Consider the following 12,522-nt stretch of genomic DNA (forward strand, 5'->3'; position numbering starts at 1 on the left):
TGAAAGGCAGCTGTAATTTGTTTTCCTTTCTTCTCAGGACAGAATGCCTTTTTCTTTTTTTCTTTTTTTCAAATGAGCATGCAAAGTACAATACCATCCCTGGAATTCAGACTTCAGCTGCCCTAGGCATTTGTGATTTCCCTCCTGGGGCCTGGATTTTTAACATGGAAATGCACAAGCAGAAAAGATATCCCATGTTAATCTGTCCAAAATGCCCAAGAAATGAAGCCCAATTTTTTTTTCCAAGGGAAAGAAAATAATAAAGGAAAAGATGGTACTTTTTCAAACAGTTGTTTTAGATTTCAAAAAGTTTCTAATCTGACAAATTTATTCATCTGTCTATTACATTTGAAATAGCACTTGATCATTTGATATATTGAAGATAATATTAATAGCAGTACTGTAAAACAAATATCATTTCCCAGTTCAACCCTAATGTCTAGAGCAGAAACACGTATGATATTCTTAATTGCTTCTTTCTTTTAATTTTATTCTGAATTTGAGAAATAAAACAAGCATTTCCATAACATAAATAAATCAATGTTTCTTAAACGTTTCCTACATATGACCCCTTTGTCCCAGAGGGATTTTTTCCTTGATCCTAAATATATAAACATAAAATAGGCACACATCAAATATTTACTGATAATAAATTACAGTTTTGTGACCCTTATAATCAGTTATGAGACCCATATGGAGTAATGAACCATCAGTTTAAGAAGTTGAAGAGTAGGGAAAAAATGATTGTACATGAAATTGCAAATCCATCATGTATACTAAACTATTCTTTTTATGTGTATAATGAGGTTATCATATAATTTAATTTTTCTCCTCCTTTTTCTTCTCCCTTGCCCTAGAGATGACTTTATACATATTATTTCTCTGGATGTAGATATCATCTTCCTTCACAAGTCATTTGGTTATTTATAATAGTCAATTCAAAGTTGTTCATAAAACATTATTGGTATTTACTATATACAATGTTCTCTTGCTTCTGTTCTTTCCACTCTTTATTATTTCATACAAGTCTGTCCATGTTTTTCTAATATCATTAAGTCCATCATTTTTGTATAGCACAATAGTATTCTAGCATGATTACATACCACAATTTCGTCAGTCATTCTCCAGTTGATGAGCATCTCCACGATTTCCAGTACTTTGCCATCAGAAAGAAAATTGCTATAAATATTTTAGCACACATAAGTTCTTTTTCTCTTTAATCATTTTGGGAAATAGATCTAGGGAGATCACTGGGTCAAAAAGATAGAGGCAATTCAATAACTCTTTGGGCACAATTCCAGATTGCTCTCCAAAATGGTTGAATTAATCCACAGTTCTACTAACAATGAATTAGTGTCCCAATTTTTCCTCATCTCATTTAACATTTGTGGTTTTCCCCTTCAATCATTTTAGCCAATCTAATAGATGTAAAATGATGTCTCAAGGTTGCTTCAATTTGCATTTCTCTAATCAATAATGATATAGAACTTTTTTGTATGATTACAAAGTGTTCTGATTTCTTCTTCAGAAAACGGCTTCTTCATATTCTTTATCCAATTGTTAATTGAGGAATGACTCATTCTTAGAGATTTGACACAGTTCTTCATATATTTAAAATATGAGACTTTTATCTGAGAAACGTCTATAATTTTCCTCTTGTTTTCCTTCTGATCTTGGATACATTTTATTTGCACATTAAAAAAAATTAATGTAGTTGAAATTTTTCATTTTACACCTCATATGGATCACTATCTCTCATCTATTTATAAATTGTCTGCCCATCCATAAGTCTGATAGGTAATATGTTCCATGTTCTCCAAATTTCCTTGTAATCTCTCTTTATATCTAGATCATGTATCCATGTTATCTTGGTAAATGCTATAAGATAATGGTCCATGCCAAATTTCTGCTGGACTGTCTTCCGATTTCCCCAACAATTTTAATGAATTTGTATCCCAAAAACTTAAATCCCTAACTGCTTCTAAGGTAATTGAAACCCACAGAGAATTCCCCGTGCTTATTTTGACAATGTGGTATAAGTGGTAGTGGTGGTAGTAGTGGTGTTACTGTTTTTAATCAGATCTTAGATTAATTATTTGACTTCTTCTCAATCCCTTCCTAGTTTCTATACTTTTTCTCCAATCAGTCAAAAAAATGGCTGAGAATAAAATTAAAAGAAAAAAAAAATACATATTTGGAATCAGGGAACCAAGATTCAAATTTGTCCAATACCACCTATTTCATATGCGACCAAAGGCAAGTTATAGATCTTTTGGAAGTATTTCACTCATGTCTGGGAATAGGGAATAGGGAAACAAAGGTCCAGGGTAAATCAATGATTTATCAATAAATAAATGGATACTTACTAGCTACGCTGGACTTGTCCCTTTTTTCTCTGGCTCTCAGATGAATGTTCATATCACTGTACCACAAGAAACCAACTATATAGTACCTTAATAATCTAATGTTGTACATATTCTTTCCCTCTCAGCCTTAGTACTTTAGCCAATAATATTCCTTCTCACCCAGGAATAAACTCACAAATCCTGGAATAGAAATCAGCTCTTGAATAGTTGAGAGTTGACAGTATTCTTTTCTTCTTTAACTTCTTTGAAATAAAATGGGACTGGAATGATTTCACCTTTTAGAATCTCCCAGGGAAAAATTTCCTCTACTAATTTTGATAAACCTCTTCTTTTCAATTTATAGGCTAGATGGGATGCAGGTGACTTTGAGGGATTAAGTTACTTGCTCAGGGTCACATAGACATGTGTGTCATAGGCAGGACCTAAACTGTGGTATTCCTAACTTCAAGGTTAATTTATCTGCAATGCCCAGGAATTCCTTAGGCATAAGATCACAAGACAGAATTACAAATCTTAGAGCAAAAGTTATAATTTAAATTTTTTAAAAAATGGTCCCTTTTGCTCTGATACAATTCACGACTGAAAAAAATGACAATTTTTTTGTTTTCTTTTAGTGGCCACCTAATAAATAACATTGGTTATGCAACCATCATGCAGCAAATGGGATTTGGGTTAACTAGAAAAAAAAATTGAAATCCCTGGCATTTAATGCTGCTAAATGCCAAACTATAAATGGCAAAATAAAAAAGAATTTGAATCACTATATTTTTAAAATCCCCTAATGAATTCTTCAGACAACACCATATTTCTTTTATTAAATGTCATTTTGATATGTTTCCCTGAAAATAATTAAATACTAATTGAGTGCCACTCATATGGTAGCCTGAGTTATCACTATCCAAACAAAGAGATGGATATTTAGGTTGTGACTCATATCATGAGTTCACTTCCTTTTAAAGATATTGTCTTATTACCTGGGAGATAAAACTAGAAATAGCCATGAACTGGTTATTCTCTTATTGACTTCAGAACTTGAATTCCTATACCTGCCTATGTGGCGCTGGCTGCTCTATACCTTATTCTTAAAATGCAATTTCCAAAAGGTAGCAGCCTTTTATTCACTAATATGATGCAATTTGAATTTAGGAAGGCCTTTCTTTCCACATTTACCATTTTCAGAGAAAGCTAATGAACACACAAAAGAATTCATTCCACTGTGTCCCCTCCGCCTGGTTTTTCAATATTAGGAGAAAACAAATATTAACAATTTATATCTCTTTTGTACATTTAATGGCATAATTTCTTGACAACTGTCATAAATAGATAAAATTATTGTTCAGTTGTTTTCATTCTGATTTCCATGATCCCATTAGGGTTTTCTTGACAGGCAGATATTGGAATACTTTGCCATTCTCTTCTCCAGCTCATTTTAAATGAGGCAAACAGTGTTAAGTGACTGAGGCCAGATTTGAATTCAAGAATTAGCCCCCATCAAGATATCTACCTTTCTATTCAGCTGCCCATATTATAGAAAGGATCTTTTTGAAGGTAGGGATTGTTTGCCTTTTTGTTTTTGTATACCCTTTTCCTTTGTATATCCTAGTGTCTTCCATGTAGAAGTTTTAACAAATTTTGTGGGATTGAATAATAATTATCATTTCATCCATTTTATAGATGGGAAAACTGACTCTAAGAAATTAACTAACTCACTCCTGGCTAAATAGCTAGTGAATATCAGAGCCTGCCTCATGTTCTCAGAGACTGAGTTACTAGCTATCCCCCCTCCTCCAAAAGCTAACCACAGTCTTCAGAACTTTGTATAAATGATTGCCAGACTTTATACATGAATGTGGCAAGAAAGGGTGGGGCATTGCTGAAGACAGAGGCAACATTGTAATTTAGCAATTTAGTGAATTGCTAACATGTTCAAGGTTGAAACAATAATTGCAGCTTCTTTGAAGTTAAAGAGATACTACTATAATGATATTCCAAGAAAGCAAGATGTCCCTGCCTTCCTTATATATGAAAAAGAGTTTATTCTTCAACTTACCTACTGTGTGCAAGTAACCCATGCTAGTGCTGGAGATAATAGATCTGACAAATGGGGCTTGTCCTTTTTTATAGTCAAAAATATATGTAAAGACATGAACATGGGAGCCAAGGAACAAATGGGTACTTCTAAGTTGTTTTAGTTTTAGCCATGCATGTGGCTCCTGATATTTATTAACTAAGATACCTTGGGCAAATCATAAAAGACTGTTCCAAAGTTAGTTACAAGAAAACTTGAGTGTCAAGGCTCCTAATCAATTCATTCAACCCATGTTTATTAAATGTCAATAGACATTTAATGAATGTCATTAGGTTCAAAGTTCTGTGCTATGTACTAGAAAATAAAAATGAAACTATCACCTCAGTTTCCCTATCTTTAAGATAGGAATGATAGTAATCCTTGCCTCTCAGAGTTGTTGTGAAGATCAGATAAGCTAATATTTGTGAAGTATTTAGCTTAGTGTCTAACATATAGAAGGTGCTACATAAATACTATTGTTATCATTATCACCACTATCATTATTATTATTATTTAAAAGTATCCATTCACTCAACTTATCTTTATTGTGTCACTGGGAAGATACCAAGTCAATGTTAAATATACAATCATTGATGAATCACATTAACAAATTCCACTGAATTTATCTTTTTAATTTTCCCAACTGTGATTCAATGGGTTGTATATATTTTACTTCCAGAGAGTGATTTTGCAAAAGAGAGTTATTTCAGGATCAAAGGAAGCTTTGTTTGCTTTCTACTCCAACTCCCTTCTTTACTGCCCAATATATTTTGCTAAATTTGATTAATGGAAACCACTAATATAAGAGTGATTAAAATTGCTTAAGAAATCAGTGGAGGTATAGAGAATACTTTCTACATCAGATATTGAATGTGGTTAGTTTCTTATTTAAAAATGACTCATGCATACACACATGGTTATGTATATATGGTTGCTGATGTCTGTCCCTTATTGTTGAGGCCCTCTTCCACCAGTGGTATTCCTATTCCTTTTTCTGATACTGCTCATAGAATTCTCCTTATTGATAAAATGGCTATGGAAGCAGTCCCACCTCCAGAATGTCTACTCTTGTATCCTCTTTCTCTCTCAAGATCTAGAAATATTGAGGATTCAAGGAACAAAAGGAGAAAAGGCTACATTTCAAAGTTAAAGAGGTACAGGGAAACAATTCAAGGCTTCTAATCAATTCAGTTCAAGCCATATTTATTAAATGTCTACAATGTTCAAAGATCTGTTTTATGTACTGGAAATAAAAATTAAACAGTCCCCATCCTTCAATTCATTTGTTATTTCAGCTGATTTTATGGTAAAAATAGGTTTTTGAGGGCTTAAAGTCCTCTTGTATCTTCTCAACCAAAAGTATCCTCTCCTTCAGATTTTTCTAGAGCATTTTTTTCTAGAGCTTTGCATTGCCATATAGAATCCTACCTTGTACTAGACTTTATTTGCAGACCTATTGTATTCCCCCAGAAGGCAGTTCCATATGCCTAAGTCAGGTTAAGTACATAACAAAAATGATATGTTGAACCACTCCTTTCAGCTCTTGTTGTGGCATAGTGGAAAGAGAACTGACTGACATGAGAGGTCCAGGTTTCAAAACTAAACTCTAATATTCACTATCTCTGTTTCTAGGCAAGTCCTTCAGTCATTATGGTCTTAGCTTCCTAATCTGTAAAAATGAGGAAGTTGGACCAATTTGTCTCAAACATCTCTTCCAACTTTAATCTATTATCATAATAAACTTTGATTGTTTTGTAGGCATCTTATCATTTCTCTTGAACTTTATTATAAACAAAATTATGTTATATATAAATTTATATACAATTATATTATATATAAATATAAAATTATTATTTAGACTTAGTCTAAAACTCAATATTACATGAGTGCTAAATGAGTGTTAGGCAATACTTAATTCACCAAGTATTTATTTATCTTCACTCCATGCCTATTCTAATGAATGTGCTCTTGTCCCATATAATCTTTCTAATACATGGTTTTGGTAATGTTATTCCTTTTCTCAAACCTTAGAAGACTCCCAGTTGGCTACTGGGTAAAGTTTAAACTCTAGATTTTGATCATCAAGTCCTTCCACAACTACCTACCTAGGTTAATTTTAGACTACCTTTATATTCTGTATTCTGGTTGAATTGCACTTCTGCTTACCCACCATTCTCATTTGATCCTCTACCATTTTTGTTTCATTGTTCTTTGATAAATTCATTGTTGTTCCCAGTACCATCTCCCCCAAACTTACCATCTCTTGTAACAAGACATACAATTAAAATGAACATATCTACCTGCATATGCCTCATTGCATACTTGCAAACCCCTATCTCCCTACCAAGATTATTTCCATATCTTGACTCATATCAGCCTCCAAGACTTCTACCCCCACACTCTTTTCTACACTTCTCACTATTATCATCTTTTGTTGTCTTTGACTTTCCTAAAAATTCAACTCAGATATCACCATTTCCAAGAAGTCTCACCTGATTCCCTCAAATGAAAATGGCCTCTCTATCATTCATACTTTTAGAATTTTGCCTAGACTTTCTCTTTACACTTTTTTTCTTTCTCTCAAATCACAGTTGTTTGTTTATTTAATCATTTCCCTTTAGAATGTAAGCTCTTTCAGATTAGGAACTATATCTTATTTCTCATAAGTACCTGGTACTCACAATACAATATGTACTTCATCAATATTTGTTGAATTTTTTGCTATCTTGTATTATGTGTATGATCAAGGCAGCTTCACAAATAAAGTTCCCTGTATTTTAAGCTGATAATACTTTAATCTATGTACAATGTCATGTAGATAAATGATTTCCCATATTATGTTCTATGCCATGTTTATTTTGTGTGTTTTTTCTGGAAGAATATCAGGAAATCATCCAAGTTACTTTAATTTTTTAGCCAAACAAATATTTGCATCCTACCTCTTTTTTTTTTTTAACCTTTTGTTATTTATACAGTTACTTGAAACCTGTAACCTAAGCTTTATTTTACTTTAAGTAATCTATGGAAATGTCACTCTTCTGAATGTTAGTTTGCCAATTTCATCCCGTTTCCAAGGTTCTGTCAGATTTATGGATTAACCCATAACCAGGAAACTCATTTTTAGAAAAACTATAATTATAGGATGTACATGTATGCATTTGGAGCCAAGAGGCCTGATTCTCCCCTGTGATGCATGAGGGTGTGTCCTGAAATATTCCACATCCTCACAATTCTGACACATCAGGATTACACCTGGATCTTTAAGAAACAAAAACATATTCTTTGGTCTCAAACTGCTATTGAGAATAAGTTCTTCATTTTCAAACCATCTTGTGATGTGGTGTGTGTGTGTGTATGTGTGTGTGTGTGTGTGTGTGTGTGTGTGTGTGTGTGTGTGTGTGTTTGAGAGAGACAGAGAAACAGAGAATGAGAATGTGTGTGAGAGAAAAAAAAGAGAGAAAGAGACAGACACAGACACAGAGATCCAAGACAGAAAGAAAGACACAAATGGAGACACACACACACATAGAGATACACAGATACAGAGAGAGAGAGAGAGATGGAGACAGAGATTGAGACTAGAAAGCTCTATAGGACAATGGCCCATGAATCTCATTTCCTAGTTTAGGACAATGGATGAAGAATAATACCTTGCCCTTTTCCTTTGCCCTGAACCATGAAGAGCTCTTGTATGGTGAGCCTCCCTTTCTTCCCCATGCAAAGATGAAGCATGATTAACAGTAGCAGTTGCTCATTTTTGTATACTGTTTGTGTGCCAAGCACTGCATTAAACCTTTTACAATTATTGTCTCACTTGATCCTCACAACAATCTGGGGAAATAATTGTTAATATTATTCCCATTTTGTAGATGAAAAACTGAGGCAAACAGTAATTAAGTAATTAAAATTTTAATTAATCAAACAAATAAAACAGAATTATCCAAGCAGTAGAGTCTGAGACCAGGTTTGAACTCAGATCTTCCTGATTCCAGGTCTTTCACTCTCTATATAATGCCAATATGAAGTCTTAGCTCTCTGGGGGGCTTTAGGCATTTGCAAAACCTAAAAATCCAAAGGCAATTTTTGAGACTGAATTCAAATTCAGGCTCACACACTAGCTGTAATTACCTAAGCAAGTCATTCAACCTATTTGTCTTTGTTTCCTCATTCATAAAATGAGCTGGAGAAGGAAAAAGCAAACCACTCCAGTATCTTTGCCAAGAAAGCTTCAAATGGGGTCACAGAGGCAGACATTACTGAAGTGACTGAACAGTAACAACAACAAATAATGAATTAATAATAACTCACAACTAAAAAGATACCACTTTATGCTCATTCTAATCCAATGATTCAGGACCAGCCTTCATTGACAAATGTTTTTTAAGTTCATAACAAGGTTGTTGACCAGCTCTCTTGCAGGCTGCTGAGACTCTCAAAAAAGGAGATTTTAAACTCTTGTACTAGAGCTGAAATACTACTTTAATAATTGAAAGATCTGTCATTTTATTAGTGAGCTTCCCCCACTTGCATAGATTGCCCCTTGGTATTTAATTGAAGTTTTTAGTGGGTTGCTAGGGCTAAAAAATTTATCCTCCTGTGGATCAACCTGGTGATGTGCCCCGTTTCCCATGCTCCTCCCCCCCAATAATAATATTAACATATACATGCACAAACTAAAATGGTTTGTCTTTGGACAGCAAGGAAATATCCAATCTATCACTGCATCATATTTGGAGTTTTTCAAGATTCATGGCACCAGCCAGAGCTTCCAGTCCACCAGAAGAGTGACAATCTCTAATTAGTGGCCAACCTTCAAGCAGCCTAGGCTCACCTCCATGCAAGGAAAAAAGAAACAGAATAGTAATTGAGTGATCAGGGACCCTAGTGATAATTTAGATTTGTATAGCATTTTTATGACCTCAACTTGTTTTGAATATACCATTCCATTTAATCCCCATAACAACAGTATGAAGTAGGTAGCAGAAGTATAATGAACATCATTTTATAGTTAAGAAAAGTTGGCACTTAAAGAGAGTGTCTTATCCAAAATCATAGGATTGAGCTATGAAGTCAGAAGATGAATCCATTTCTTCTCACTCAATTGCTATGTCATTCCCCATGTTCCATGTTGTTTCTTTGACATCACTGAATTCTACTGCATTCTTAAAAAAAAAAAAAAAAAAGAACATTTATTCTATTTATTTGTAATCTAAATATAGTAAAGTATAGTATGTAAAGATTCACACTGTGAAATGATGTTTGTTGTCCTTCATTCTTGAAGAGGATCAAAATATTATTATGTTGGAGTTGAATCAAGATGTATTTGGCTGATCAGACCAATAAGAGCTCTGTCACAGAAATTTTATGTATATATATATATGTATGTGTATATATATATATATATGTATATGTATGTGTATATATATATGTATATGTATATATGTATATATATTTTAATGATATAAATACATATATAAACATAAATTTCCAATGATAAGTTTCAACTTATGCAAATTATGTATGTTTCCTCCTTTCTCCCCACAGGTTAACCTCAGAGCCACGGATGTCCGGCTTATGCGGCAGCTTCTTATCATCAATGAGAGCATTGAGTCCATCAAGTGGATGATGGAAGAGAAGGGTACTATCACCAGCCGAGGCAGCAGCCTCAGTGGAAGCCTTTGCAGTTTACTGGAAAGCCAAAACACCTCCTTACAAGGAAGCTATAATAGCTTACAGGACGGCAGTGATGGGTTGGATGGAATATCAGTGGGCAGTTATCTGGACACTTTGGCAGATGATGTCCCAGGTCACCAGACCCCCTCTGATTTGGACCAGTTCAGTGAAACCTCCCTATTAGAAGACTCACAGTCTTTACACAAGCATGCCAAATTTGATTCTGAATATTATCGTTTTGGTTAATGAGAAGGGCTTTCTTATGGGACTGGTGTGCAATTAACTTATATTTATCTTCTTTCTTGGCTGCTATTTTATTTTTGTGGTAAAAATGCAAACTTTTCCAAGGAAAGCTTATTTTAAAGTTGCTTTACAGATCTTTATTTGCTCCTAACATTTCTTTTTGGGATTGATTTCTTCTCCTATCTTTCTTAATCTCCATTCTTAATTTATTGCAGAGATTATTCCTCATAGTACAATACCACAGTTGAAGTGGGGAAAAAAGAACAAGCAATAAAGTTATTTTTTTCTGTTTGTAAAACACATGTTCAGGGATTACCAGTAAAACTTTTTGCTAAATTTAAGAATAAACCATATTCTAATATCAGCAATTTTGTAACTCATGTTCTTAAATAAGTGTAAATATTGTCTTTTAGGTATCTGTGAGCTCTGTGAATGATTTCTATTTCTTTATTCTAAATTGGCCAAACTTCTCTTGGCAATCATTAATTCTGGGCCCACTTTTCTCACTATTTTCTCAACTTACATATGTTGAACACTTTTTCTTCTCTTCAGTGCACAAATGAAATCAATTGGGTGTAAGAACTCTTTGTTTCTCCCTTTCATTATATGAGATCATATGAAATCTGCCTCAGATTTGTGGTTTATTAACTTTTTTTAAAAGTTAGAAGCAACAAACACAAGAAGTTTCATTGTAAATTATGTAGAAAGATGTGGGGATCCTTAGGATGATGTAGTAAAGTAGATGACAATCCATCTTCTATTTCACTTTTAAGTGACGCAGCTCCCGGTGCCATAACATTGAACTTGACATTCTTCCCTTAGAGACTCATTAGCAAGGAAAAATCACTTAATCTTTGTGAATCTCATTTCTTTATTGTTTTAAAGTGATAATAATAGTGCCTGCTTTATAGAGTTATTGTGGGGATCAAATGAGACAGGTGTAAATGCTTTACAAACCTTAAAACAATAGAAATGTTGATTACCATATCATTTCTTTGGATAAAATCATATCCATTTCAAATAATGAACCAACTGGTAGCATTGATTGATGTCTAGAGATTCTTCTATATGACATCATCCTTTTAGATGAGGGGAAATCAACATGAATAAAAACTTAGAGTTAGTTATATTAAAGGAATAATAAGACGACCCTTTCTTGTGTCTTGTGACCAGAATGGTTCATGAAAGGAGAATTGGAAGTGGGGAAGAAGTTATCTATTTGAGAGATACTATGTATTTAAAGTTTTTCTCATATCAGGCATGCTATAGCAATGGAAATTATTGCTAGTATATTGACCCTATTGGTATTTTCTAGAAACCTGTATGCAACAGGTATTTTTTCTGGCTCACAATATCATATTGTCCAGACCCTAATATATGTTGATTGATTTTTCTGATTAAATCTATTACTATATTATAATCAGGATGAGTGCAGGGTCCTGTATTCTTAACTGGTTAGGTTGCAATGGGGAAAAGAGATAGCATGTCTAGAGAAGCAATTCCAAGAACATATTAAGATTTCAAGTACATTGATTCAGAAATATTGCTTTGGCATATATAGGTGACAAATAAAACTTTAGAATAAAAAAGTGGAAATTAAATGTGTCATTATGTGACATTTAGAAAATTCAAAGAGATATAATCTCAGGGTGATTAATAATTTTATTATGAATGCTAGAATATTAACAATAAAACAAGTCAGAGACACTCTTCAAAAGCAAAGACAAATCATGGTGGTGAGCTCACATTTTATTTTCCCTTGGAAGAGTGGGTGTTCCTGAAGGTGACAATCAACTCTAACTGGTTAACAATTAATGAGGGAAAATACTTATTGCAATGAGAAGTGGACCTATTCTAATGAGGGTCTGGCAAAAGGTAACTTTGATTTACTTTTAAATTGCCCAATCTTGGGCAATCAAATCAAAGAATTTATCCTCACCCATTTCTGTGGGAAGCACAATGGGGATTCCCCACCTGGGTGCTGTCTGAGCAATATTGAGAAGAAAGTTAATTCATTCTCATTATCAGCAATGTCCATCAAAGACTAAACCTTGAAATGAGGACTTAAGAAAAAAGGGAAAACTCTGGATCTCCCTAAGTCATTGGTTATTAATAATAATTTCTCTCAATTAAAAAAATGTGACCATAATGTTTTATACATACTTTCATTGT

At 33.6% G+C, this 12,522-nt stretch overlaps 1 protein-coding gene across 2 annotated transcripts in view; it reads left to right on the forward strand.

The window, feature by feature from the left end:
* The window catches only part of LURAP1L (leucine rich adaptor protein 1 like), a 53,140-nt gene extending 42,426 nt beyond the window's left edge, over positions 1-10,714 (forward strand). For both annotated transcript variants that reach the window (XM_074282903.1, XM_074282904.1), the window contains exon 3: positions 9,979-10,714. In XM_074282903.1, the coding sequence (XP_074139004.1) occupies positions 9,979-10,353 (375 nt within the window). In that variant the 3' untranslated portion in view covers positions 10,354-10,714. The remainder of the gene's footprint in view (positions 1-9,978) is intronic.
* The last annotated feature ends 1,808 nt before the right edge of the window (positions 10,715-12,522 follow it).

The sequence above is a fragment of the Sminthopsis crassicaudata genome, chromosome 1, assembly GCF_048593235.1.
Source record: "Sminthopsis crassicaudata isolate SCR6 chromosome 1, ASM4859323v1, whole genome shotgun sequence".
In the NCBI taxonomy this organism is placed as follows: domain Eukaryota; kingdom Metazoa; phylum Chordata; class Mammalia; order Dasyuromorphia; family Dasyuridae; genus Sminthopsis; species Sminthopsis crassicaudata.